Below are 24292 nucleotides of genomic sequence, written 5' to 3'. Positions count from 1 at the left end.
GTTATTAAAGACATCTACTGTTGTCGATTATCAACTATTTTGATAATTGATTAATCGTTTTAAGTCAAAAGACAATAAGTCAATAATTTGCTGTTTTTCTGTTAAATATTATCCTAAGTCTTAATTTTTGGGTTTTGGGCAAAAAAATGCAATATAGTGACATCTCCATGGACATTTTCCAAAATATTCATTGATTAAATCGACAAAATAGTTGTTAGTTGCAGCGTGAAGTTAAGATATTACATAGTGCCCCATTTTATTGTCCAACAAGGCTAAAAGTGTTGAATCTTGAAGCCTCAGTAGTTGTTAGGTAATTCAATGCCACAAAAGAAAACTTTTGGATGGAACAAACTTGATTCAGAAATATGTTTTCCCCACTGGGGACTGACATTCGTAGCAATCTTCATGCAAAAATGAGATTGCCAAGGACCAGAGTGCTCGTCAGGGAAAATGTCAGACTTGATGGAGGCACTAGATATTTCAGGGGGGTTATTAAAACTATTCTGAATTTTCCGATGGGAACAGACGGATGAACAGAGGGATGAACCAGACAGATGGACAAACTGACATCACCTCCCTTTAGCCCTGCTGTTACAAGGGGATAAATGGGGTTCTTAAGTTATAGAAAAAACATATTCTCCCACTTACTCCAAGTGGTATTAATCCAGGCAGATACTTTTGGTTTTATTTGTGCAGGTTTTGAGGCCTCTGAGGTTTCTGCCTGTAGACAGTTGCATTAGAAGTACCTCCTACTAAAGAAAAAGTCCTTATGAAATCTGCTGCCTGTTCTGACGATTATCTTGATAATGTGACATTATTAAAGGAAACTATTTCATATTGTAATTCCATACTTGTTAGTGCCAAAATGATTGGTGTTGATGGGAATAGTAATGGGCATATTCAAATATTTTGTTTTTAAAAACATAGACATGTGGATAATGAAAAGAATGATCAACAGGTTCAATATTTACATGTGTATTGATAGATAAGTTGGAATATTAAAGTTATATCAGAAATATATTCCTCTGAAGAAAAGTATACTTACCAAGGTAAACACGAGGGGTTTGATGTTTATTCTAATGTAAAATATTTTTTGTAAATTTAGTTGTTAAAAAGATTTTCTGCTTCATTCTCTTTCTTTTCACTTTGAGCTAAACCTCCATTGGTTGTCGGCGGCGCCGATCTCATATTTCTGTCCTGGACTGGATCGCCCAGACTGGACCAACCAAATCAAAAATGGTGTTGTTGTGCTGCGACAGGTCTGGAGTCATTAAAAGCTGAAAAGCCTGTTCCCACAACAAAATAAGCGGACCGACTGTCAGGCACCAATGCTCCGCAGGCCCTTACTGTCAAGATGTCCAGTCCGGTCAAGTTTAAAATGAACTGAGGCGATGCAGAGTCCAAACACACACCGTGTTGTTGGAGGACTCGCACTGTTGGAAACACTGATCAATGTGACAGTTACTGTCACTGTGTGGGCTGAGAAGGAACTTCTCAGCAAGCAGTAGATGTCATCATGTTAATAGACCCTGCTGAGACTACCCGAGACCTCCAGACACTGAGGTACACTGACAGAGTGCAGGATAATTCACCTGTCTCAGATTGCAGATCATTGCTGTAGAGGCTCAGCTATTTCTTTCAATCACTTGTGTTTATGCTGTGATCTAGTCCCTAAAGCATCCTGTGAGAAAATGCAAAAATGATACTGTATTCCTAATAAATAGTATCAAAGGTAAAGGTTAGTTTCTTGTCACGATAGGATGCCGAGGTAGACTTGAGGCCTCAGTGAACCTACTGGAAATAACTTTCTGAAACAGGCAATCGAACAATCACGTCCACTTTACGTAGAAATGGGCAGGTGTGCAGAGGCGTAAAAGTAGGCAGGGTTTGAACTTCACTCTCAAGCTCTCTTTTTTTCGTTCTTTACACAAGTGCTTCTGTCACTTCTCATGTGTTCAACCCGAGTGCAACACTGCGAATGCCTTCGAGGAGAGACTGTTAACCACATTTGTACAATTCATCAAATCCTTTCTGGATGGTGCAGAATGACAAGATGTGAACACAGCACCACAGATCTGCAGCCAGAGGCAGATGGTGTGGGGTTTTAAACAGCTAATTAGTAAAATGACGATAGACATAATTCTGCTGTAGTTGATGTAAATGGTTACATCATGTTGTAACTGATGTGATGCAACAGCAAGTGCACTATAATGCATTTGAAGTTAGAAAAGGGGCTGTGACACACAGGACTGATGAGCACCGGTGTTATAACAGACCTGTCTGATGTGTGTAGATGTGTGTGTGGTTATTCTGTAGCAGCTTTGTGTCATTTGCAGGTGTGTTAAACACAGTGAATGGTCGTATGTAATGGCACTGCGCTGTGACGCAGCACTTCTCAAATCAGAGGCTGCAGATTTATACATGTGTCCTGCTGCCTTCAGAGTGCAGCAGGAATTTAATGAACTGAAGGGTGTTTTCATAAAGTATAATGCAGCTGTGGACAACAGAAACTATAAGAATAATTTATTTGAATTTACAGATCAATTTTACATGCCAATCACTCACAAGAAAGTGAAGCTTTAAATGCTTAAATTTATCATGGAGACAAGGGATAGACTTTCAAAGACTTGTGTAAAATGTAAAATGGTGTGGTAAAATGCACCTCAGGAAGTGAACCGACTCAGAAATGTAGCGGGGCTTTTCTTGCAATGTTCTTTCTTGCCTTTAAGCACAACAGACTTCCACGTTTCATGCCTGACCTGCCAGTAACATCGTCTCCGGTCAAAGGCTGATAGATATCACTGCAACTGACTGATGGCGCGCCAGCTGGAAGCAACACAGCCATGGACATCATACCATTGGTTGATTATAAAGAATACAATTCTTTCCCTTTCAAAAGCTGCTAACCATACTGTGCTGAATGGTTATGAGAAATCAAGTGAAGAAATGCAGTTTAACATGCCAGGCAAGCGATCTGCTGCTGATTATACACAAATAGGTCATGGTATTACAGATGGGGCCTTGCGGGGCATGGATGTATCAGAGGCTTGAAAATTAGCCAACAAATCAGCAGTGAATTACACTCCTGCAGCTCTCGAGCCTCATGTTTGTCCTCTCTAACACAGCGTCAAAGCCTGGCAACCTGAGAGGCTTTCTGTTATATCCAACATAAGTGGCATAACAGCTTCACAGCTTCAAACTGAGAGTAACACTTTGCTATATTCAAGTTAATTCACAAATGTCAGTTGAATGCTGCCACGCTCTACTGAGAGAAATTACATTTGTTATTAAAATGTTAGACAGCATCAGCCTATCCATTTTTTCCACCATCTGTTCCTTTCAAGCGCTCACCACCGTGTTGTGTACCGTCAATCAAATAGTGTGATCAGCCCCATGACATCTTTTTTCCTTCTGTTGTTTTGAATTTCTGCGGGTTGATGATCTTTTCTCAGCCTGTTCAGACATGGTCAATGCAGCCCATGGGATTAACGCTGGCTTAAAACAGCTGTCTAGTGCCAGAAGCCATGTTTCTGTCCTCTGACAGCTTCATATTAAATCTATTTCAAGGACTATTCCTTGTTTCCTTCCCATTGGGAATGCCCTGTGCCCTTTCATCCATGTTACTGCTACCCTATTGGTGGTTAGAGGGGTGCTGGGAGCGAGTTTCATGCTATTCCCCTAATCAAACCCCCAATGTGCAGGTGCCCTCAAGGCGAGTAGGAACAGCACTAGTGTAGCAGCTACGGCTGAATGATGAATTGTTTTTATATAGAAATTATGATCTAAAAAAGAGTGAAATGTTCAAATTGCAATAGCAATGATTTAATTACATTTTACATGATTAAAAGTATCTTAACAAGCTGTAGCAGGTGACAACTTCCACCAGTTATGATTGTCTCATTTGAAAACAATCACCAGATATAACTTGGGTTTATTCTAGCCAGCTTGCTTATCACACATCAATCAAACTCTGAAAACACAGTTCAGTATTTTCTAGCGGCCCCTTACATCTCACAATAATGACAACAGTGACCGACACATTTACTCAGTAGCTTATTAACACTAATTCTGCACTAAAATACCAAAAAAAAAACCTCTTGTCTGTTTTCTGGTTGATATGCTCTCTGTGTGCTGGTGTCTACATTATTTACACTTGGCCAAAGATGGTTTTGTCAAAGAGGGAAAAACCTGCCTGTATAATTTGATATTTAACGAAATAAGGCTGTGTAATTTTCAAACCAGAAGAGCTGCAAGTATTTTTCTACATAAACAAGCTCAATTTCAGACAGGTTAGCTAGCAGGTTGCTTGTTGGTTGGCATGTGAAATGACAGCTGGCAGACAGTCTACCGTTAATCTTTTACACACACCATATCATAGTTTTAATTTGATCACATTAAAAGCTGTGAATCTGGGACTCCAGGATTCTTGCTCCTAAGTTATAAAAAATTGCCAGGTGTGACTTACTACCAGTTTATCATTATTGCCATGCGTTAGACACCATGAAGTTGTTAAATTTTCTCTGAAAAACCCAGGGAGGACCCCAACATCAAGCAACTGCATTGTTTTACTTGGTTCAAATAATGTAGAAAAGTAGGATAAAGATGCAAGAAATGATCATAAAAAAAAAATCACAATCACATATTTTCTTCAAATCATTCAGCCCAAGCAGCAACAACAAGAACCCTCGCTGGCTTCCCCACTCGCAAACAGATAATTATGTTGGTACGCAAGCGTGCCTCTACCAAAAATCCAACCCCTGGGTTTTTGGGGTGGTAGACAGGAACTTTGCCCCTGTGCTTTGTCTGATTCATTTACGTAACTGCTACCAACTGTGAGTAAAATCAGCATCTTTACTTGCTCTGACACCACTTCTTTCACTCCCTAAAATCATCTATGTACCAGAAACTGAGATAAGTCACAGACAGAAAAAAAACCTTACAAATGTCTACATCTACAACGCAAAGTTGGTGTCAGACACTGAGAAACAAAGAAATATCCAGATATTTTACATCCTTAAAACCCACAATTAGACTATACTTTCAGTCAGAGAGTAATCCAAATATGGAAAGTCCCAAACAAAAAGCTTAAAGGGTTCCTAGACACCATATGCACTTTGTTCTCCACCTACAAACAGTCAGCTGGGTTCCCAGAGGAAGTGAATACAAAAGCCTTGTCTCAAGAGTTCACATTCATTTAGATCTAGTATGGTGGCAATAAACAAGCCCATAATCCCATTTTGATGACCACACCCAACATCACAAATGCAAGCATGAATAAAAGACATAGCAAGTACAGTCATGCAGCAAACTGACCTCTGCTTGTTCTGAACTAGTGGGCGTGTGGAGAATTTACTGTGTGGTCGGTGGGTTACGTTTCAATTTGATATTATACTTTTATTTTATTTTTTCCACAAGAACGTAATTTCTGCACTTTCATGCTCTTGAAATGTAAAACATGGAATTGCACATCGATGACAGGAGATAAAAGAAGAGTTGTAGGCAATCTGCAGCAGTCAAACAGCTAAAAGATAGTAAATGAACCACAAAAGTCTACCTACAATAGTTTGATTAAACTGATGCCAGGAGCCAAACATGAGGCTGCTCTGCTGACAAATGATGTTAAAGTTGTTAAACTTTGCATGTCATTTCAATTATGATAAAAGTTTGGATATCTGTCTTTAAAAGTCAACCTGATATTAAATTCAACATCTGATAACCTTAACAATAGGTTAATGTAGATGGGTCTTAGTCACAGTAGGGATGAGTTGTGCTACAGAAATAAATATCATCCATAAAACATTGAATGTCCCCTTGCGAGATTATTAAAATATGTCTTCTTCATCTACAATGTTAAACACTTTCCAAGAGCCATTTTGTGCTAATGTATTGGCCTGCCCTTCTGCAGTTTACATTGAGTTTACATACATTAAAGATTCTTAGTATTTTAAAAACAACTAGTCTTTGACTTTAAATAGACGTAGACAAAAGCAGGTTTTTGTTCTCTAGCCGGCTGACTATTTTGACGGCTGAAATGGCAATACTCTAGCAGATATCGTCACCTGTAGCTAGCAAGCTAATTAAGCTAACATAATGCCAGATATGATAAAGTTGCATTTTACGTTAGCAGACAACAGTATTTTTTGTTTTGAAAATGGTAAAATAAAAATTAAACCATGATCCAAACTCTTTATATGGAGACTCTTACAAATCCAAAGTTTGACAGGCCTGTTGTGACTCGTTATGCTTGCTAAGCTATGATTGGACTACTGCTGTTCAGGGGGAGGGGTTTGGCGAATAGTCAATTTACCTCAGCTTGCCTACCTCTACTTCAGTAGTGATTTCACTGAAGTGACCCAGAATGTCTTTCACCACCCACTGAGGAATCTAAAGCAGCCAAATGAACATTTAAACACAGTAAACTAACCACTGTGGACATATCTCAAACTCTAAACAACATAAAGTTACTGTATGTTCTGGCTGCAGTGCATCCACTGAATGTGCGGTCACCTTAAATACTGGTATCTCTTACTGTTTTAACGTGGATTTCTAATGTGTCATTTTAAGCCTAACTGCAGAAATCCAGACAGAAAACTCTTTGATTCATAGTTAGTGACACCATATCCGAGTGTGCTGATGTTTTAAATAGCACTGTGGCCGTGCCAAAAATATCTCCAAGTGATCTGATACTGTCAACATCTGACCCGTTATCCATCAAGACAAAATAAATACAAACCCAATATTGCTTTTTATCAGTTAGTATATCAGAGTGAACTCTCTTTTAAACAACCCTGTTTATCTGCTCTATGTACTACTAATTTGTGTCATGGACTACACATGTACATCACTGAAGCAAGGTGAGGAAATTAAACCACTACAGGTCAGTAGGTGTTAAGTTACACTTTAAAAGACAGTGTCTGCAAAAAGTTCGCAGACAACATATTTCTTACAATATCCTCTCTTGCAATACAATATCTGCTTAGCGCAACTAAAATATGATTCAACTTTTTTTTGTTTACACTTACAGCCTTAGTAAATATTTGGAAAAGATTATCGTTTTGGTTTGATACTGAAAATAATGACCAAGAGAAGACATGTTTTATTACAGAGGTCACTTATGCTCATTTTCAGGTTCAGGCATTTTATTTAGGAGCTGTACCAGAACAGGTTGACATAGTTTAACTTTAAAAAAAAACACCATATTTTTGTCATCCTGAACATCGCTTTATCACCCCTGTGCGATAAAGTCCCCATGAAATCAAAATCAATGTTTATTTGTTTTAATTGCATATGCCTTGCACTATATGTCACCAATCCGCCAGCATCTGGCCCAACAATGATAAAAGACGCTGTTTTGTATGTATTCTGGATGGTATTTTAGAGTTAATTTCCTGGAAAATTATTTTAAAATTTTAATGACTCATCCTGCACTTGGGGGCGTGTATTAATTCAGCGTCCAATGAAGAATTTTCTCATTTTTATGACGCTACCGGAGTGTAGTGTTTGTGGTGGCCGACCGGACAAAAACACATCTTTATTAACCGATTTTGGTGAGACTGAATCATATTTGATGGAGAACAATATTTTCTGGTTCTCCCTATGATGTCCCCCGGCTGCCCTGCCTCAGCTATCTGATTTACGGAGTTTGGGGATAAACAGATAGATTTACTTGTTGCTAAGTAGCTGCTGTTAGTTAGTTAGTTCTGTTAGCTGTCATATTAGCTGACTCTGCTTGGACTGTGAGTTCGGAGCACTGGGGGAGTGTTACCCCTAAAATCCATTGACTCCGGCTACGGCGTGTTACGGCTGCACCGTGGTTGCCGGAGCTAATTGTGGCCATTATAGTCAGTGCTTGTGAGTCCACCAGATGCGGCCGCAGTGCGTCCCAGAAGCGTCTTAGTATTAGTAGTAGTAGTAGATTTTTATAGTTTCTGTTTTGCTGGCCCCAACAATACATACTATTTAATTTAATGTTCATTAGTAATAGTACTCTATAATTTATACTAAATCAGATATTTATAAAGATTTTTCTTTAGTTTTATACATTTGACTTTTATTTATCAAACCCTTCAAATATTTTGTTGTACTTTTGTTCAAAGTACTATTTATAACAAAAAAAAAAGTTTTTTATACTGCAATATCTCACGGTATCTTGGTAGGGTCTCAACATAACAAATATTAGGGATAATCGTTGTTTATGTTATGCGTTTCTTAAAATAAGGGGGAAAAATAATTTCAGCCAATATATTGCCATATCGGATTTTAAAATCCTCAAATATCAAAATTGGCATCGGACTTGAAAAATCCCATTTCGGTCGGGCTCTACCCGAAACACAGGCAGAACAACCTGAACCAGCTTCACAACCGAGACTGGAGCAAGACTTTTTAGAGTGATAAGTTATTCACGTGTAACAAATTTATCTTTCATAAGTAAAGTTTTAACAGTGCACTGGACTTTTACTTTACAAACCTATTACATGCACAAAAACATAAATACAATAAAATAGAGGGAAAGCATAATGTGACCTCTATACATGTACTACTTTTATTAACATTTAACCAAGACCATCACCACAAAAGTGCTTTTGTTGCCTAAACCCAACCACGACTCTCAGTCAGTCACTCTATAAAATAATAATATAATGAATAGAAATAAAATAACCCTAGCAGTAATTATAATTCCTTCAAAATGTATTTGGCAAAGCAAATGAGTGGCATATATAGACATAATTTCTAAGAGACAGCGTTGCTTTAAAAAAAAAAAAAAAATGTCTATGCTAAGGTTAGCAACTAGACTAGCAGCAGAAACAAGCAGAGGGAAATAGATGCCGATAATAGCTGTGGTCGTTAAGAAACACTCAAGGTTTCAACTCCACCTGGGGACCACAGCACACTCTGCCAGCTTTCTCTGGCCACCGATCCCATACAGCAGGATGTATAAAACAATACAGCTGTCTGCCTTGATCCACTCCACAGTTTGTCTCCACTACAATTACTCGCCTCAAGAAAACCCTTCTCATTCATCTTCTTTTTTTCCCCCTCCCAGTCCCTTGTTGCAGCAAATGAGAATCTGATGTTTTGCGGAGGAAGGACGGACCCCCACCCATCCTGCTTAGCTTGGGAGGTGGGATAGCATCTGTGTAATACGCACACATTGACAGGAAGTTTAACATTCCTCCCAACTTCCATCACTGGCCGGCAGCTGAGGCTGTTGCACAAATCTGGCAACGCTGTTCCATTAAGGTAAACCAAGCACTGGCCTGCTCCATAAAGGCCTCCACTCAGAGTTATAAATAAAAAGCAGTACACATTACCTCTGGAAATTAATGCAGCAGGATTTATTTTATCACCTGCTCTTGGCACGGATCTTACAATGTGAGGAATTTCTAAAGCTTGCCCATAAGGCTTTAAATTTAGGGCAGAGGCTTAAAAAGACATCCTCTGGTGCTGCCCTATAGCTGCCCTGTCAAAAGCATGACTTGCCTAAACAAAGACAAGGCCCCTTTCACCCCGCAAATTCCTTGACAACTGCTGCAAGCTTCCTGCTGGCATTTGATATGCTCCGCTTCGTTCCCATGACCAAACTCCAGTCATGCTGAGGCTTTCGCTGGGCGGTTGAAGGCTCGTCTCACTGACACGCTGAAGCTTTTCTGTACTCTCATGTGAAACTTTCCTCATTCTTTGAACCAGCCAGTGTGTCACAGTGAGTCAAAAGCGATTCAAGTTTAATTTTTTGCTTTCTATGTCCCAAAGCGCGCAGTAAAGGCTGAATGTCTTGCTTGCAATTACAAGGTGAGACACTGAGGAGCCACTGTGGGATATCATGTATAATTAGTTTTAACCTTAAGTGGTTAGGACCCAACCTTTTCTTTCTGCGATTTCTTCTTTTGGTTTCTTTTCACTGAAGTCAACATGAAGCCTTAAGAAAACGATACAAAGCTGTTTAAAGTCATCCAAAGCTGTCTTATTGTTAGAAAAAAATAGCTTTTAAGAAGCTGCAGCTTTCACTTTCACTTAGCAAGGCCATATGAACCATTGACCTTGTCGTCACAACTTCCAACTCCTCTTGACTTATGTCTTGACAGTGCTCGTTCACTGGCATCGTACATGTAACCAGAAACATTCCCCCTTGGCCCCCTCCTCTCCGTCTCATCAGTGCTGGGGTAAACTCACCAAGCTGACTCTGTTTTTCCCAGCATGTGGTTGCCAGGTTGGACAGTTCCCGGTATTTCTCCGCCAATTGGAGTTTGCCGTTACAAAGGCGGGGTCGTCGGGCGAGGCTCTCCTCTGCCAAGCTCCGATTGGAGGTCAGCAGCATCTCCCTGTCCACTTGAAGATCCTGAAACTGAACAGAAGAATAAAGATTAGTCTATCATGCATGTGAGACAGCTGTGCAGTAGTGTGTATGCTGTTGCCCCAGAGACATTTTAAATTCCTGTAACATACATGTGGATTAGATTTCAGTATTTTTGCTATATATTACAGCTGCAATGATTAATCAGTTAGTTGATCAACAGAAAGTTCATCTGCAACTATTTTTATGTTTGCATTAATCTTTAAAGTAATTCTTTCAAGAAAAAAAACTGGCTGTGAGGATTTGTTGCTTTTCTCTCTTATATCATTATTTCTGGGGTTGGACTGTTGCTGCTGCTGTTTTTAACTAATTATTAAATGATTATTCTTTTCTTATACTGTATTGATCCCGAGAGGAAATTCTGTTGTTCTCTGCATTTAACCAATCCTAATTAGGAGCAGTGGGCAGCTATTGTGCAGCGCCCAGGGAGCAATAACAGCTATTGCAGTCAATGCTTTTAAGTCCACCAGACGCGGCCGCAGCGCGTCCCTGAAGCGCCCCAGAAGCACCTCTCCGCTCCGCAGAGAATAGGCCGCTAGCCGCGTCAACTAGCACAGAGCACATCGAACCAGGAAGGAAGTCAGACACAGAACGGCACAGAGAATCCAGTAAATTAAACATTAAACACGGTTAAAACGGACACAAAAGGAAATCATTTAACTACGTAGCCTACTTAATCATAGTAAAAGCACAAAATGCAAACACTGATTACCAAATCAACAACAATCTAAACATGTCAGCATAATCATGCAGGCAAAACGCTCTGAAATTCTCCCTGTGGGAAATGCAGCCTGAAGATGACGGAACGAAATGGGGTCACAGAGCTGTGAAGAAGGTAGTAGAAGCACGAAAATGACAAATTAATAACAAGTCAATAACGTGGGTCGGGCTGCACGCTCTGCTGCTGAAGCGCTTCTGAGACGCTTCCAGCGGACTTTGACGCCGGGCTATGGACACATCAAACCTACGCAGCTGTAACATGCCTTAGCCGGAGTCAGTGGATTCTCGGCGTGAGGGGTTTGGGGCCTTGCTTAGGGGAACCTTCATTAATGGTCCTTGGTGGACTTGAACTTGCAACCCTCCGATTCCTACGCCAAGTCCCCACAGACTGAGCTAATGCCGCCCTCAACTAAGAAAACTGACAAACAGAGAAATGTAAATTTGTCTTTGGTGCACTGACTGACTGCACTGCTCATGGTGTTATAGAGGCACAGACAGTATTTATACATTCTTTGTTTCTCTACAATTGTAGGAACGGTATGTTGGTGCCTTGCAATAAATGGCTAAAAGAGAGTCCCAGTGGTTCTTGTTTTCCTATACAGTACACTGCAGAGTTAGTACCCACTGCGGCTGCATGAGTTCATACACCCTGAATGACCCTAGAGTTGGGAGGGAAATGCAGCTTAACTGAGAACATTTTCTGTTTATTTGAAAGCCACTGGGAGATGCCTGATACAATCATGTTGGAGACAGGCGGCTTTATCTTCTGCTGCTAGCAAATGGAGGCTACACAGGACACTGAATCACCTGAAGGTTAAGTGTCCTGCTCAAGGGTACCTCAACACCACCTGCTGAAGGAGGGGAGAGGGTCCCCTCAGTCAGATTCTCCACCCACATCCCAACCAAGCCAGCACCGGGAATACCACTGGTGTCTTTCCGGTCACAGGCCTGTGACATCTAATGTCAAACTAGACTTTGACTTCAACAAAGACCAAACAGACAATAGGCTGGAGGAGGGAATAAATACTGTGACAACTACAAAAGTCGCCGTCACAATCTCCTCCACCCTCTTTATTGGGGTGGATGTGGCTCATGGGATAGAGCGGTTGTCCAATAATCAAAAGGTCAGTGGTTCGATCCCCGGCTCCCACGGTCTGCATTTCGGTGGCATCACTGTGTGAATGTCATTTCTGATGTGCGGTTGGCATGTGAATGTGATTTAGTGTAAAGCGCTTTGAGTGGTTGGGAATAGACTAGAAAGGCGCTATACAAATACAGACCCTTTCCCATTACCGCCGGTCCCCCTTACATTATTATAGTCTCCTGTTTTACTCCCCAATAAGACAGTCAGGAAAAACTCACACCCCGTCTCCCATATCAACTGCTGCATGTAAGTTTTTGAAAACAGAATTATTTGTGTCTTACAAATATTTTTTATTTTCTAAAATCAAAGCATTTTGAAATAAAACTCTTTGAGCATTTGTGTTTTTGAGCTTGATAATGATGCTTTTTCAAAGTGAGTTTCGAAGCAAGACATTTAGACACCATCTTCGGAATAGATTACTTTAATCATCACTCCATGTTTGGATAATTAAACTCAATGTGACACCTACCAGTTCATATTACAGCCTAAACAGCCTGCCAACAAGAGTTTGTTACTGGAAAAATTCATTAGTCCTGCAGGACCCTGACAGGGAGAAAAGTACTACTACTACTACTACTACTACTACACAGAGAAACTTGTGTACAGAGCAGTAGAATTACTTCACTTTCCATAGTTGTGTATTTTTTAATTAATTTTATTTGAATTTAAAACAGCACTATTCACTTCATTTAGTCACACATCAGCTCCTGATTGTGACTGATGTTTTGTTTGTCTCTACTTTCCCAACTTTTAAAAAAAAAAATCAAAAGGCCTTTCCCCCCCCCCTACATCACCATGATCAGCTCTTTGTGATCAATCTTCACCTGCTGAGCCGAATCAGACTCAGGTTTAGACAATCTCCTCACTCACTAAATATTGCACAGCGGTAAGTACATTTACTCAGGTACTGTGCAACTTTAAATTTACTTGTACTTGTTTATTTCCATTTTATAGTACTTGTACTTATTATCTCTCCAGTGATCATTGTGATCAGTGAATCATATCTAACCGCTAATTATCTGGTGGCCCTAAACTAGCTAACTGTGTATTAAAAAGTTTAAACTAATTCCACCTCGAGCATCTACAAGAGTAAAATGCTGCTCACACACTGATGCATCAATATTAAAAATTTAATAATGTTATATATAATATATTACAGTCACAGGGGACATTTTCAGCAGAACAAGTACTTTCACTTTTGATACTTTAAAAGGGTAAGAGTATTTACATCTATATGACTAACTGGGACAATACTTTTGAAATCGGTCCAGTACTGAAACAGGGTTGCAAAGTAATCCTTGGGGGCAATTGCGTTCTGTCACAGTACGTCCACTAAAGTGCTTGTTTTTGCCGGTGACAGGCTCAGATTGTTATTACGTGTCTGACAACATAATGGAAAGTCTCCCTACAGAGGGTAGACCTTTTTGTTAAAGAGTAAGATCATTTTTGTTTAACCAAAAACAGTCGCTTTCCCGCTCTCATCCAAACCACCAGACTCCCTTGACAAAAATAGTAATTTTATGTCTCTAGTCTACCAATTTAAAAAAAAAAAAAGTTGTCTGAATTAGTTAAAGACACAAAAACATGTGAAAAATCGGTTGAAAGATCCAGAAGTCACACTTTAAGCACATTTTGCTTCCAGACTTTCGGGTTTTGAATGCAGGACTTTCACTTGTAATGGAGTATTTTTACTCTGCTATACTGGTACTTTGACTTAAGTAAAAGGATCTGAGTCCATCTTCCATTACTGAAATACCGGCCTCTTCTGTGTGATCTAGTCCCACTGCTCATTAAATTTCATACAAATTTTACAATTTCTTCTGACGTTGGTGGCTCTCTTTACTTCATGCGAGTCTGAAAAAAGCTAGAGGCGACATGAGCCTCATAAGGGAAAAATTATTTATGGGTCAAATGTCACAATTCTGGATGCTCTTGGGGGATTGAGAGATGGGGGTCGGGGTACGTGGATATGGGGGGGAGGGGTGGGTAATCATTGTCACTAGACCATAAGCTATAAATAATTCAAATGAAAGCCACTCCCTTTAAGCCTCACCAAACAATACGGTCACAGCATTGATGTAAAGAAACAGTGTCTCAAACACTGACACAATGCCACTTTGTGAGCTTCACACTGCGATAAAGCTGAAACCTCTGACTATCTCATCAGTTTCAGCATTCCTATGATTCTGCCCAGCCGGATACTTTTCTTACTCAATTGCTTTCTTTCAGCAGTCAGTCACTTGGAGCCTGAGGGCTATTTCATTCAGTCCAGTGTTGTACGGTGCATCTGTCTCACATTTTACGGGTCATCAAAAGGATGTATGAGTCCCAAGTTTAGAGGAATTTACAGAATGTGCCCTTTAGTCAAAGGACTGTCTGTCTGAGTTCAGAATAAGATACTTCAGATCTGCAGTTCATTCAAAAAAAAAGTCCTGCGAGAATAAAGATAACACAGTTAGTTGCAGACTTACAGCCCAATCATCCATCCCGTTTTCCTTAAACAGGAGGCAAAACGGACAATCCATTTCCTGCTTTGGCAAGTCCGCCTCGTTTATCAAACAACAACTGCTGCAGTCTTTGGGGAGAGAGTGTTTTTTTTGTATTTTGATGCATAGGCTGTAAAGCAAGGCCGACAGTGTTTACAATCCCTGACAAATGACACTTGGGGAGCACTTAGGAGTCGCGAGCTCAGCGCTGGAGAAGACGAAGAGCAACACTGTTGTTTTCTGTTTTATTTTGAACACATCTGGCCACGTGAAATGCAGCAAATAGGTGTTTCTCTTTCATCTTAAATGAGCCTTTAAGCTTAATTAGGCTTCTGTAGTCCGAAGCCACAAAAGCAAAAGTACTTTTGAAAGAGAATTCTTCATGTAACGTCAGGCCTGTATTCAACTGAATTGAAAACTTATAGCACTTGCAACATTTGGGATGAGTTTAAAGAAGCTATGATCATTTTTAAAATTTTAATGAAAGGTTTAAATGAATGTAATGTGAAAGCTGTAGTGTGTAGTGATGAAACCACAGTTGCCCCGAGCTTTACACCTTTTCTTTTTTTCCAGCTTGCAACTTTACAGTCTTGCATGGTGTCATTTCCGACCACAGCAGGCAGCACTTCTCTCTGACAAAGCTCCAATACACCCACTGCACACTACCTGCTTGGCATTAAACAGCAGACACTCAAAAGTTAGCGACTAGCTGGGTCACAAAGTGGAGCATTTAGCAGCTGAAGAGTGTGATATTTTTATCAGGAGATGGTACAAACCAAAACAGTGCTAAAAGAAGACTGAATACTGGGTACAGTATTATATTCACCAGTTGGCCAAAATAGGTGCTAAATAGTTAACTGTTCATCAAGCTCATCACATGTTGTGTTTACCGCTTGTTTTTTTTTTTTTTTTTTTTTTCACATTTTAAAAGGAAAATTCCCCCATCAGGTACTCTTGAACACTATTAATTTGTAATGCTATCAGATACTAATGAGTTTTTCATATGACAAATAGGGCTGGGATTGTTAAAAATGTCATTACAAGTCTTTACAATTTGAGGAAAACTTCGATTTTTCTGACCAATTTTGTCATTGTGATTTTGGGGTCTCCATATTTTTTAAAGATATGTTTATACCAAGCATAATCACATATTAATATTAAAGAAATTTTGTAGTTAAAATTGCTAGTTATTTTCATAAGTGCTGGTAGGTGGATTTTGTTATCTTTGACCACAACAAGAGCTAGCTGCCCCTGTTTTCAGTTTTTAAGCTAAGCCAAGCTAACCTTACCAGCTGGTGGCTATATTTAAAAAGCAGATTTCCCAAAATGTCAAACTTCTCCTTTAAATGTTGCCTAAAATCAAGCATCCGTACATGAACTTTGAAATGCTAAATTTTGGTTTCAACCCGAAACTATCTGATCAAAGAATAACTAAACAAAACTACATATCTGACAAGCTTTTAGTACTTTTCAATGCTCATTGCCAGCCCCATTGATTAAGTGTTTTATGACCCATTTGATAATATTTGTTTACCTCAGTTTGTTTTGGGTGACGAACTCCTAAGCCTCAACAGGATGCTGCAGCTGCAGTGCATTTAAGGCTGCCATGGTCTCAACACGCCTTTGTTTCTTTTATTATGCGAATGTTCCAGTAAACTAGTTTCTGGATTAATACAAATATGCATAAATCTGCATGATTGCTTAGGGACACTCTAGAAAGAAGCTCTTGTAGCTCTGACTGCAAAACCTGACATTACGTTTCAGATCATTGCACTACAATGAAATATCATGACATGTTGTGTAACCCGTTGAAAATGAGAATATGAAGAACACTCCACCAATCAGGCTGGAAAATTCATGATAATGAATCATAATGAATGATTTAACCCAGTGGTTTACATAACATTCATCATTAATAGGAGATTAATGGAGCGCTCTGCTCCCAGAGCTCATATGGAGATGAGGGGAGGGTGTTGAAACCAGTCATGATAATATTTACTCCATGTTTGATATTTTCTACACAGACTAAAGTAGCTTACATCACTGGGAGCCAGGCTTCTTGTTGGATAAATGTCCTCTGCAAACACAAGTATTATTAGTTAATGATAGATAAATGAGAGCCTGGATGACTGGTTGCTGAAAGACCCCCCCAAGCTCTCAGGATCTTGGCTTTGAGTCATCGCTCTGCTCCCGCGGGAGGATTGTATGACCTCTTGGTGAGATTCAACTACTGTGGCCCCATCATCCCGATTCATTCACAGAGTTAGGTTTCAAATGTCACAACCTTCACCAAGAACCGGGCAAATGCATGATGTCTTTCTTTGTTTCTAAGCAAAAATCACATGAAGGTCAGCCTTTGGCTTCTCAATAAATCAAGGAAGAAGAGTGTATTTGAGAACAGCAATGCACCTCAAAGTGGAGTCCAGCTATATCAATAAATGAATTTCTTTAAATATTTAACTCCTTGTCCTTTGATGTTTGCTAGCAGAACATGTGTCTGGCTGACTATCCCACCCTGGTTATGTTTCACTGCACACACAGTGTTGTAATCACTCCACCCATAGCTCTGAAAGCCATGCAAGCCAGAGTCTTTTCTGTTTGAGCAACCCCCCAAAGGCAAACCTAATCAAAATGGGGCCCAAGAAAAAGTTTGGGAACCACTGCTGCACCTTGTATATATGGGTGTGTGTGCGTGAGAGAGACAGAGAGTGTGATGTAGTTTCAATTTACGTCGTGATGGTCATCCTGTGGCCCCGAAATGTCCCTCTCTGACATGGAGAGAAAGGCACGTGGAATTCCTTTAAAAATCGGACTATTTTTATTTGCCATGGTTAAACACAAAGCTACACCCATGTAAGAATAGGATTTAAGGCGTTTTCTGATTGTCAAGAGACCACTGCTTAAATCGGCATACATCCAATACATCAATAAGCAACTTACTGCCGTAAAAGTATACTTTTATTCAGAAAACAACACTGCTCACCAACGTACCGTTTGAGGGAATAGGACTGAGGGCGACCAGTTTTAAAAGTTGACATTTTAGTCAAATAAGTCTTAATGTATGTACTGAAATTATGCCGAATTGAATTGTTTGCCGTAAGAAATCTATTATTTTCTCAAATTATCTTCTACTTCGTATGCAGGTTCTCTGCCGGACAAAGAAGCACTACATTGCCATCTTTTTTAAAGGGAGTTCGGCAAAAGGTCTAAAACCACATAACGGCGCGTATGGGGTCTTCAACACCTCGATATGAAGCTTCCTGCACGATAAGAACGTTTGTAGAATAAAACAATCACTTGTACAGACCGCACAAATCAAGGCATGCGTCTTTTATCTTCGCTTCAGTAACTAATAATTCACCGCAAATATTAGGAGACGGGGGTTTCTGAAAACCAATTGAAAATCCGAACACTCGCCACGCAGACAATCGATGAACCATGTAAAGCGGCTTTGCGTTACACACTGAACATCAAATGTGATGACCAAAAACACCTAAACGCAAATTTCCAGGAACGAGAAAAAAAGTACAGCCCGAAAACGACGGAATCGCACCGTTAAAAATAAAAGAAGAGGTTTGACAAAGCGTGAATACTGAGCAAATTCCTTACGGCACTTTGGTTCTTTGGGGAACAGAGGATAACGTTACCTACCTTCTCATTGAGTCGAAGGATTTGGTCCATTTTGTCGTCGTTCTGCAAAAGCTCCTGCAGCTCACTCGTGCTTAAAGCCCTGTAGCCGTCAGGACAAGTGTTGGACTCCTTCAACTTGGACATTTTATTCCTTCAAATTGCGGCTCAAGACGGTTTGGAAGTCCGCACAGCGGTTACATCTCGCGCACATTGGAATGCGATGCAATCAGCCCGCATGCAGCGTCAATACAAACACCAACCGTCAGCCGTTACACTTCCTGTCATCCCCTTCAAAATAAAACACATTCCACTCCCCTCAACACTTAACAGCATCTGACTCAAATCAATTGACTGCATTTACTCAACTTTGAGGTACTTGTACTTTGCTTTTATGCATCAATATTCCTTTCGCTTCTGTACAGTATTGTCTATTGTTTATATTTATTGATTCCAACTAATACTGTGGTCATGCTAACAAATTTTCCAACACTTTTCAACAGTATCTGACTCCGTGGTGGAAATAAACTAACTAAACTTCGAGGTACTTGTACTTTACTTGAGTTTCATGCATCAATATTCCTTTTTAGTTTATATTGTCTATTATTTATATTTATTAATACTTTTACTGTCGTCATGCTAAGGAGTTTTTTTTATCAACACTTAACAGTATTTGACTCCGTGGGGGAAATAAACTAACTAAACTTTGAGGTACTTGTACTTTACTTGAGTTTCATGCATCAATATTCCTTTTTAGTTTATATTGTCTATTATTTATATTTATTAATACTTTTACTGTCGTCATGCTAAGGAGTTTTTTTTTATCAACACTTAACAGTATTTGACTCCGTGGTGGAAATAAACTAACTCAACTTTGAGGTACTTGTACTTTACTTTAGTATTTGCATTTTCTGCTTTACAATCCACTCCAATACAGTGCAGTGTTTTTACTCTACTACATGTATTTGATACATTTAGGCTAGTTACTCTGCAGAATCAGATCAATACTACAAAATATAATCAACAAATAAATAATGATGTATAATTATAGTGTAGAAAGCAATAAAGATTTGCCCCACCTTTACCAGCTGCAACATCAAAGTGATTTTTACTTATAACAAAGTATTTTTACACTGTGATGTAGTTACTTTAACTAAGTACTAAGTAAACATTTATCTAAGTAGAGGTTTGAAATACTACTTCCACCACTGGTGTACTGAATCCCGCCAGTAAAATGACCTAACACTAAAGTAATACTTGACCCCAGGGTTGCTGTGTGGTTATTAGATCTGAAACGATTTTGATTAATCGATAAGTCGATTGACAGTTAAATGATTAGCAAATACTTTGATAATTGATTCATCTTAGAGATCATTTTTAAAGCAAAAACACATTCTACCATTCCAGTTTCTACATTGTGAGGATTTGCTGCTGTTAGCTTATGTGATTGTAAACTGAATATATTTTGGGTTTTTGGTTGGCTTTTTGGAAATTGTGAATTGTGGAGCTTTGACATTTTATAGTTTCATGAAAACTATAGTTGATGTTGTGATTTAGTGGTACATATTCCCAGATAAAGATACCTGTCTACTTATTTCTTACTTTGTATTGAATTGAAGATTAACACATTTGTATTTGTGACAACTGTCCTTTTCGTCTGTGTTAAACTTGCACCTTTAGCTCTAGCTTTACTTCGGTTTTAGATTTTTCAACATTGAGGTCCTCATGACTAGTTGCAGTCCCTCCCCCCCCCCCCCCCCCCCCCCCCCCCTACAATTTTAGACACCAAAAATTAATAAATTAATAATAATTATAATAATAATTAATAGCAACAACAGAGTTAGCATTCATAAACAGTAAATAAACATTAAATACATGGTTTATAACACACTATAATGTAGCTGTAAGCAAGTGTTTATTTGTCAACTATAACGCCTCCTGTGGGCAACTCAAAGTGAAGGCTGCTGTATAATATGAATTACATCATAGGCTAGTAAAACACTGTTGTGATAATATAAAATATGTCTTCATAGGAGAAGTGATAATTATTGACAAATACCGCACATTGATAAACACGTAAAAAATGTAATAAGATCTGCTTGCAACTACATTATGGTGTGTTGTAAACCATTTATTAAATATTTATTTTCTGCTTATAAAGGCTAAATAGTATACCACTGTCAAAATAATCTTTATCATATTACTAGTTCATTCTTCCACCAGGCCATTGGATACTGGATAATGGCTGCTAGGTAAAAAAATATATAATTTAAATAAATAAAATAAATATAATTTAATCTGTAATTTCATCAGCATTTTGCCTCAATGAATTTCACGTGTTTCAGCTTTTTTTTTTTTGTGCCCAAAAGACTTTCACTTGCTTTTAATAGACCTGTTCATTAAACCCCGAAACCATGGCAGACTCTCTGCGTCCAAACCCAATTTATATCCATTAAACTCTTCAGGACCAAGTGCAGCAGTGACTGAAGAGATATTATTATGTGGTCAGTGTGAGGCATTATTTGATTTATGTGTGGAAGTTTAATGTTGACGCGGAGTTAGACCATCTACATAGCTCACCAAGCTACTGGCTCCAGGCATTTTTTTATTAACAGTGTCCAGCTGCCCTGTCTGCAATCTAATATTTGGACTCAGCATGGCCAGCCTGAGGCATAAACAAAGGGTATAAACTGACCTAGAGGCTGTTAAGGACCCTGCTGCCACCAGGTGGATGGATGAAGGTGACTAAAGTTACTTCAACTATTTTTGAGCATGGAGGATCAAATTCTGCTCAGGGCCCCAAAACCTTTGGGAACACCAATTTATTTTAAAAAGAGACTGGAAGTAGATTTAGTCATGATCTGTACTCAAGTATGAGGTTCAGGTACTTGTCCTTGAGTATTTCCATTTTATGCTGCTTCATACTTCTTCCCCACTACATTTCAGACACAAATATTGTAGTCTACTCTTTACTCAACTACATTAATTTGACAGGTTTAGTGAGTCTACTACTGCTTTTTAGGTTAAAGGTCAGAAGCTTCTAAATACCGTGTTAAAGATTAAACCAGTTGTTTCCAACCTTTTAAGAAATCTACATACAATTTTGCAGACAGAACAACGCACCAGGGGAGCAGTTAGGGCTCAGAGCCTCGTTCTCGGCAGTGGTCTGTGCTGGACTTGAACTGGCGACCGCCCGGTTCCCAAGACAAGTACCCATGGACTGAGCTAACACAGCGTTTTTGGGACTTTACAAAAAGTGTATTCCAAGTTGTCCCTTGTTTCATTTCAGATGTCTTTGAGTTCTTACCAGTTCCACCAAAGAGACATTTACTCTAAATCTCTCACATGGTTTCATTTAAATGACAGTTTGAGCACCAAAGAGGAGAAATGATCAAATATAAATATTATTATAATTTAAAATGCTTTAATTAATGTATTAACGTTAATAAACCATTAACTAATCCTTTGTAGATTGTTTGTAAGCCATTAATGAAAATTATCCTCCTCCAGCATAACACTTGCTTTGTTGTTTTAGCTCTAATTCACTGGTGAAATGTGATTTAATTTGAGTTAATTAAAGATTTATTAACATTTGTAATTGCAGTGTAAAAACCCTCTATTGATATACTTTTGAAGCAGAGCTTTTTTTCCTTTCCTATACCTCATTAATCATCTTTCGACCTCTTAGATTTATCTTGTGACCACGTGGAGGGGTTTGACCCCTAGGTTGGGAACCATTGGACTGAACTACCAAACTTAATAATTCATAATTGATATATCAGTCATTTGGTCCTTTTTCTGCAGATCGAGTACTTGTACTTTTGATACTTTAAGTACATTTAGCTAATAATACTGCTGTACTTTTACTTGAGCAGGATGTCAGTGCTTGTTCCACCATTAATGTTATGTTTTTAGAAGTCTCCACAATTTGACTTTAACTGCCTTTGACAACGCTTCTGATTTTTGAGTAGTCAGGAAATGAACTCAAGGTTTGGTTTCTTACTATTTGGTCGGCTGCAGGAGACCCACATCACCACTTTTGCTGACTGTTGCTGCAGTTTTTGCCAAACACTGGTAAGATGCATAAACTCTTGGTTTCAGTGGACACAGCGCTTGTTCGCTTTTGTGGCTTGAGGAACGTGACGGTTACTAGTCAGACATGAAAAGAAAGTATTGGCTTTCTAACCATGTATTGCAAATGCACCCTTCCCCTCTCAGAATATGTGAATCATCATTTTAAGAGACTCTTGGTGACTCTCAAGCTCTCTTCAGTTCTGGAGGAGATGATATTTTCGTTTTCAACGTGTGGGTGTCTTGTTGAGGAGCTTAATAATTGTCCTGAGGGTCAACCTTAAGGATCACTTTTGTCTTGCTAGATCCATCCATCCATCCATCCATCCATCCATCCATCTATCTATTACTTGAATAAAAATAACATATAAATTACGAATCATTTGTTTTATCTCGCTCCGAGAGACAGCCCATCTTGGCCAACCTCAAGCACAGATACAGAAGGAGAGGAGAGACTGACAGACCATACGAGTAAATCTTTCTGAATAATATTTTGGTGCTCATTTTTTCCAAAAAATGAACGACTGAATTGTGGAGAATCTAACCAAGGTACGATGTGTGGCATATCTGTATTGACAAAAGTCAAACACTTATATCTATAGGTGCGATCTCAGCAGCTTAGAACTAGCGCAAGAGGGTGAACTGGTGGGCTTCAAGAAGTTTAAATCTAGAGACCCGTGTTTATTTGTCAAAATGTGTAACCACATCAGTCCAGTAAAAGAAACAGGCGTCTAAGTGGGACTGGGCTTTTAATTGAAGTTTAGCAGTATATACACAGCCATCTATATACACACACATATTCTCATGGGGCGGTTTGTTTCCCTTTATGATTTGTGTGATAACCCTAGATAATGATACCTTTTTGCACAATTTAATAGCTGTAATATATTTAATACACAAGCACTTCTGCTAAATTAATCCGCAATGCTTAAAGGAATTTGATAACTGCTAAGAGAAAAAAAACATGAACAAGGGTCCAAGAGGCTGAAGAGCAAGCAAGAAAGACAATCATATGGGGCAAATCACACCCAAGAAGAGAACATGTATTATTCATTGTAAAACAAGGGACATTAGAAAATATTTTTCTAGTGTTCTGGCTTTTGAAAAGAAAGAAATAGACCTTTTTCACAGCAGATATTTTGACTTGTCATATAGCAGGAAAAGCACAGGTAAAACAAATTTATTAAACAATGGCTCAGCTCCGTCAATTCATGACAGCGAGCCAGCATGCACAATACAAGGATGCTGAAACTAGTCCGGCTTTGACTTGCCATAATGTCTACTGAGAAAATGGTCTGTGAGCTTCAAGAGAGCTCAAAATTTTAAACTTTTGGATTGGTTCATGTGCAGGAGAGACTTTTAAAGGTGAAAACTTCTGTTAAGAATAACACAAGAAATAGAAAAACTTCTGGGAAGACAGTGGATAGTTTTTTTTTATGAGACAGTTAATGCTGCAAAAGCTAAGATGTCATGATCCATTAAAGTACAAGCATATCTTTCCTTTCAAAGCAGTGTCACTTTTTGCCATGGCGCTGGAACGAAGATATCTGCCACAAAAACCTCTCTCAAGAGAAAACTGATGAACTTAAAGAGGTACAGAATCAGTCATTAGGAACAAATCTAAAGGCAGAGATGACACATTCTCCAAATGCAAGCGAGGCTCAGGTGCAAAGTCAAAGCGGACCGCAGGGGGCAGCCTGGTGACAGTAGAGGAATCCATCATGCAGTTTCTTGACTTTTCTAGTTGTCAAAGTATGTTCTGTGCAAATGTCAACCTATATGCTCACTCAAATATCATATTTGGAAGCTTAAAGGACATATATATAGAACATTACCAGACTTAGTGATATTCTATACTTGTGTGATTGTCAACAAATCCCTTGAAAACATCTA

General features: G+C 39.0%; 1 protein-coding gene across 1 annotated transcript in view; it reads right to left on the bottom strand.

The window, feature by feature from the left end:
* vps37d (VPS37D subunit of ESCRT-I) overlaps positions 1 to 18590 on the bottom strand; it is a 30440-nt gene extending 11850 nt beyond the window's left edge. The window contains exons 1-2 of the mRNA XM_046038755.1: positions 18353 to 18590; positions 10171 to 10342 (exon numbers count right to left, since the gene is read on the bottom strand). Of these exons, the coding sequence (XP_045894711.1) occupies positions 10171 to 10342; positions 18353 to 18475 (295 nt within the window). The 5' untranslated portion in view covers positions 18476 to 18590. The remainder of the gene's footprint in view (positions 1 to 10170; positions 10343 to 18352) is intronic.
* Positions 18591 to 24292: the final 5702 nt, after the last annotated feature.

This window comes from Micropterus dolomieu, linkage group LG23 (assembly GCF_021292245.1).
Source record: "Micropterus dolomieu isolate WLL.071019.BEF.003 ecotype Adirondacks linkage group LG23, ASM2129224v1, whole genome shotgun sequence".
Classification (NCBI taxonomy): domain Eukaryota; kingdom Metazoa; phylum Chordata; class Actinopteri; order Centrarchiformes; family Centrarchidae; genus Micropterus; species Micropterus dolomieu.
Note: the sequence above shows the minus strand (reverse complement) of the source record. Positions and strands in the feature narration are given on the sequence as shown.